Source organism: Phytophthora parasitica (genome assembly GCF_000247585.1).
Source record: "Phytophthora parasitica INRA-310 unplaced genomic scaffold supercont2.72, whole genome shotgun sequence".
Classification (NCBI taxonomy): domain Eukaryota; phylum Oomycota; class Peronosporomycetes; order Peronosporales; family Peronosporaceae; genus Phytophthora; species Phytophthora nicotianae.
In genome coordinates this window covers 237909-242613 of record NW_008649058.1, presented here as the reverse complement: position 1 = coordinate 242613, position 4705 = coordinate 237909, and the positions used below count along the sequence as shown (strand labels likewise).

The 4705-nt window shown below is 53.3% G+C and overlaps 3 protein-coding genes across 3 annotated transcripts; 1 reads left to right on the top strand and 2 right to left on the bottom strand.

Moving 5' to 3' along the window:
* Positions 1–1433: 1433 nt before the first annotated feature.
* Positions 1434–2654, bottom strand: PPTG_17791 (hypothetical protein; the record flags this gene model as incomplete). The annotated part of the gene is made up of 4 exons (XM_008915581.1): positions 1434–1901; positions 1950–2235; positions 2306–2436; positions 2538–2654. 4 exons carry the CDS (start codon positions 2652–2654, stop codon positions 1434–1436), a joined length of 1002 nt encoding a protein of 333 aa, XP_008913829.1.
* A 315-nt stretch (positions 2655–2969) lies between these two features.
* On the bottom strand, positions 2970–3113 carry PPTG_24171 (hypothetical protein; the record flags this gene model as incomplete). Its single annotated transcript, XM_008915580.1, has 1 exon — positions 2970–3113. The coding sequence occupies one exon, from the start codon at positions 3111–3113 to the stop codon at positions 2970–2972; it is 144 nt and encodes a 47-aa protein (XP_008913828.1).
* A 345-nt stretch (positions 3114–3458) lies between these two features.
* On the top strand, positions 3459–4501 carry PPTG_17790 (hypothetical protein; the record flags this gene model as incomplete). Its single annotated transcript, XM_008915579.1, has 3 exons — positions 3459–3496; positions 3544–3683; positions 4239–4501. 3 exons carry the CDS (start codon positions 3459–3461, stop codon positions 4499–4501), a joined length of 441 nt encoding a protein of 146 aa, XP_008913827.1.
* Between the last annotated feature and the right edge of the window lie 204 nt (positions 4502–4705).

Sequence of the window (4705 nt, the reverse complement as noted above, 5' to 3'; positions counted from 1 at the left end):
CTCGCCGTGGGAACGAGGGACCAAGAGACTTGCCTTCGCTTGGCATGGACCGTACTGAATAGTGGAAACTGTAGGCGAGAACGCTTACGGGATTGCGATTCCGTCGCATCCCAACAAGGTTGTTACCGTTAATGTGAATCGCCTCAAGACGTTCAATGGGCGATGAAGGCCATTCCCCTCGAACGTTCCAGATGGGATTGAAGTAAGACCCGAGGAGGATGACGAGGGGCCCCTACTCGAAGAAGATTTACCGTCGACAAGCTACGTGGAGCGTCTTTCCATAGGAGGGGAAGAGACGGTGGTTACTGGAGTCGACTACCCAGTGATTGACATCCTAGCCCGCCGGATAAAAGACCGAGAAGTACAGTGTCTAGTACTGTTAGCGACGTACGAGACTCTATGGCGACCCAAACACACGCTCCTGCCCACCTATGGTCCAATGATACAAGTTTTCGAGGATGCGCACAGGAAGAAAGAAGGACTGTCTGAGCTTCGTCGGAGCGCCCGCCTTACTGAAGCGAACGCAGCAGTTGATGAGGAAGTGTAATGGGCTTGCTACGTGCCCACTACTTCGGCTTACACGTTAGCGCACGTGTATGAGGAAGCGTAGTTTGCTTTAACTTAGATTAACTATACTTACGTCTCGTAAGTATAGATTTACTTAAATAAGAAAAGCAAAAGCCGATTTACCGTAAAAATGAGAACTGTTATTTATGTTTTATGTTTTGTGTTTGGGTTTCCTCCTAAAGTGATATTCTAAATGAAAGGTATTTGCCAACGAGTGGTTGGCAGAATCCTGCTAAGCTAATTGGTTGAAAGAGATCGCCTTTCAACCAATAGGAAGTCTAAATGCACACAGACCAGTGGTCTGTCAAATGTAACCATTGGTGTATCTCACACCAATTGCCGTAATCAAGTGGCTACATGTAGCCACTTGCGTGTATCCCCGTTACACGAAGAGCTGCTTTTCTAGGGTGAAGGAGGCTCCCTACTGCGTCCTACCAGGAGGCCCCTCTGTCGGCCCTTTGCGAATTTCCCTTTTGGCACGGTTCGTCTACGTACTGTGCCAAAACGTTCTGATTTTCTCTTTCTCTCTCACTCTGGATGTGTGGATTTCGATTTTCTCTGGATTTCTAATTTCGACCTATATTTTGGATTGTACTCGATGAACATGCTTGCTGAGAGGAGCTCAGTATCCCATACCCACCGGGAACTGTCACGACTAAGGCGATAACGAAAGTAACGGGAATCGTTGCATTCAATTACTGGACTACATGAATAAGGGTCGCTGAAATGACACTGTCTTCAGCTAATTTCGCAAGCCTAAGTTTTCGACTTCGGCACTTCCGCGTCCCCAGCTGGCCGTCCTTTTGAACGTGTGCATTTTGCAGGTGGCGATAACTCTGGCGTCGGACTACGGGAGCGCCTCTGACCTAATAGTGAAGAACGACGAGCCCCGGAACGCTGAGCAACGGAAGCCGTGCGCCGAGCCTGGCGATAAAGCTCGAAGTCGGCGCGGTTACTGGCACAGTCCGTTGGACCAGCGACAGCGAACGAGTAGCGCGTTGGGGAACTGAGGAATGCTTCAGAAGGATCGTCGACTGTATTGCAGGCTGGCTGAAGCGCTCTCTCTTAGTCGCGGAACGAGTAGAACGCTCGTCCGCCGCGGGGACAGAAGCGACCTCGCTCGTGGTCGTCGCCGTAGCAGGTGGTTTCTCTTCGGTGTCGTCATCGTCTAAACCGGATGTCCGAACCTCGCCTGGCCCTCTTGCCGCGAAGGTGGCGTCCGAGAACATGAAGTGGGTCCAACCCGCGCGTTGTAATTCGCGTTCGTCGTAGGCTGGGGCCGTGGGCTCCTGGTACGTGCCTTCGCGTAAGGCTTTCGCCTCTTTCGCTTCACGCTGGACAATTTTCGCACTGTTTCGAAGACTATCCTAGGGCCATCCTACTCCGAACCACCACGATTGACTTTTACGGCACGAGATAATGTCGTGAAGGATGCGAGCTAGAGCTCGATCGCTCAACCGGTGTTCCTTCTTGGGGTTGTTCGGGTCTAGAGCTCCGAGATTCACTAGAAGCGAAGTCAGATTGGTGAACCCTCCTTCGTCCAGATGAAACGGTTGGAGAGCGCTCTTCATTTTCCCCGTGTAAGCGTCAGGATCCCGACGCAACAACTCGCGGAGGTTTTTACGTTGACCGGACCATAATACGATTTGGCGTCTCCTGTATTCCGCCCTGGCTGTCCTCCCATCCACATAAGTCAACGAATGCTAGTACAGGCCTCGAACTGGCTCAGGAAGCCGACGTTTCGATGCACATGCTGAGGAACTTGATCCGAGCAGCGTGAGCTTGCATCTTGAGCTTCCGACGACTGCTTAGGAGTTGCTGCGACCGGCATGGAATATCCAGCTGCCAGTCGAAGAACGCTGGGCGAAACTACATCCACCAGCGCCAGTGCTCAACGTGAATGTGGAAGAAGGCGTCCTGATCATACCACGCCTCGGAGTCGGTCCATGGATAGACCATGGATAGCTTACATCCTTGAATGCGGCTAGCTTGAAGAGGGCTTCCAAGTCGTCGGCAATGTCCTGTGGAGTGCCCACGGTGAGGCCGAAGTGAAAGTAGCGCTTCAGGGCTGGCTGAGAGCACGGCATTGCGCTGCTTAGTGAGGGCGAACGCTCCCTCGGGGTTTTCTCCTATTTAGACTTGGACTTCTCCTTCTGGACTTCTCCTTCCTGAACTTCTCCGTCTTGGACTTGTGGCTCTTCTTGACCGGATTGGCTTCCCCAACAGTTGACTCTCCTTCTTCTGGAGCAAACACGGGATGTGGCAATGGCCTACGAGCCTCACATTGGCGGGATGGCAACCGCTGGAAATGAATGGAACCCGACGAACTGCGTGCGGGATCGCCATCTCAGTCAATAACCGCTTCGGCCATGTCGTCCGAGATTTCCAAACCAATCGTGGCTTCATTTACCGAGAGAACGCCCCTGAACCGTTGGTAGAACCCAATCATCACGTCCCGGCTTTTTTTCTTCTGTGAGGTGCGAGGAGTCGTCGTTCTCCTCGTCTTCGAGAAGGACCCGGATCTTAGCCAGCGTCGTCGACTTCATCGACGTAGTGGGGGTTCGTGTGCTCGAAAAGAGATGGTCGTGTGAGAGAGCTCGTGTGGCCCGGCGAGCGTTTGAGGATGAGTCTCGAAAGAGCGAATGGTTAGCCTAGTTCACTTTCTCTCAGGCCTCAGCCACTATCGGGGGATACCACTCCTAACGGTTGGGTGAGTGCGTGGTCGGGACTAACCACCAGATTGAAGAACGGTAGTGGGACCGGGAACGTCCACTCGTTTGAAATGTCTAGCCCCTGGTCTAGACTTGGCGTCTCTCTCGAAACTTCGACCACGGTACCTATCGCTCTCCGACCTTTCTCAATCCACTCCCAATTATACTTGAAACCACGACATGGACCTCGACGGCTTCTGGGACGCTACAGTGGGCGAGTACGTCCGATGGGACCTTTGGCCAGCTTACCTCAGCGCTGTCCTAGTCTGGGTCTCACCAGCCCGTTGCAAGATGTAGGTGCGGCGTTTACACTGCAAGTTTGGCAAGTGACGCGTATGAATGGAGATCTCTGGCGCCTAAGCGCACTACGATACCACGATATGATCATCAATGAGAAACTACGCGGTTTAGATGGACCTACTTATGCCCTATGAAACGGTCTCTTTGCGGTCCCAGAGCTGGTCCTCCGTGACCGGTACGCATACGTTTTGCGCAGGTGGTGGACGGCTTATCGTGTGACTTATGGCGAGTACCTACCATGTCTAACAGTGCTAACCTTCTGCTCCGTGGGTCGTTATGTGTGCACCTTCGGAGAAGCAATAGCCGCCATGTGGGGTCGGTGTTACGAGTTTGGTGAAGGTGGCTTTGGATTGCCGTCGTCCTAGTATCTCTGATCCTGTTCTTGCCAATGGCCCTATACGACGCGCTAGAGTATGTGTCGTGCGGTCCGGTGGGACTATTCCTACTCCTACTATTATTCAACGCGCTGAATATGGTATTCTCGTGGACCAAGCATTACGTTGGCATCTCACTGGTCATAGTGGGTGTTGGGCTGTTCTCACATCGGTGGCATCTCTGCACAGAATCGACCGTAATGCATTAAGTTATTCCCGTTGCTCTCGCCTCGAACGCACTCGACAAGTTAACGGAACGCTGCCCTACGCGTTCGTACCGAACAAGCCAACGCCGAACGCTTGCGAGCTCCGGACGGTGATCCCTGTGACGACTACCCAGCTGCTGATGGCGAGGCTTCCGACAACGCAGTCGTCGAAGGAGGTGAACACCCTCATGACGGTACTGAGGCATCTCCTCCGGACATTCTAGACGACTTTACGGCCGTGGAAGTTTTCGTAGTGGACGTCCTACGTGGCCTCAGGACTCTCTCCCAGCGTCCTGCTGAGGCAAGCGCTACCACTGCGCCCGCTCGTGCCTACCATGCCTAGGGCAGCCTTGCCCTGCGGCCGGTACCGTCACAGACGACTTGAGGAACGCAAGGTCCCTCTGAAGAGGTGGACTCTCTCAACCTAGAGTCGTCGGGACGGGAGGCACGGCGCTGCCTGGCACCTGCGTATGGCGACAAGACGAAGAGGTGTCACCAAGATGAAAATCGGAGTATATTTTAGTAGTCAAATAGTGTCCTACAGCGT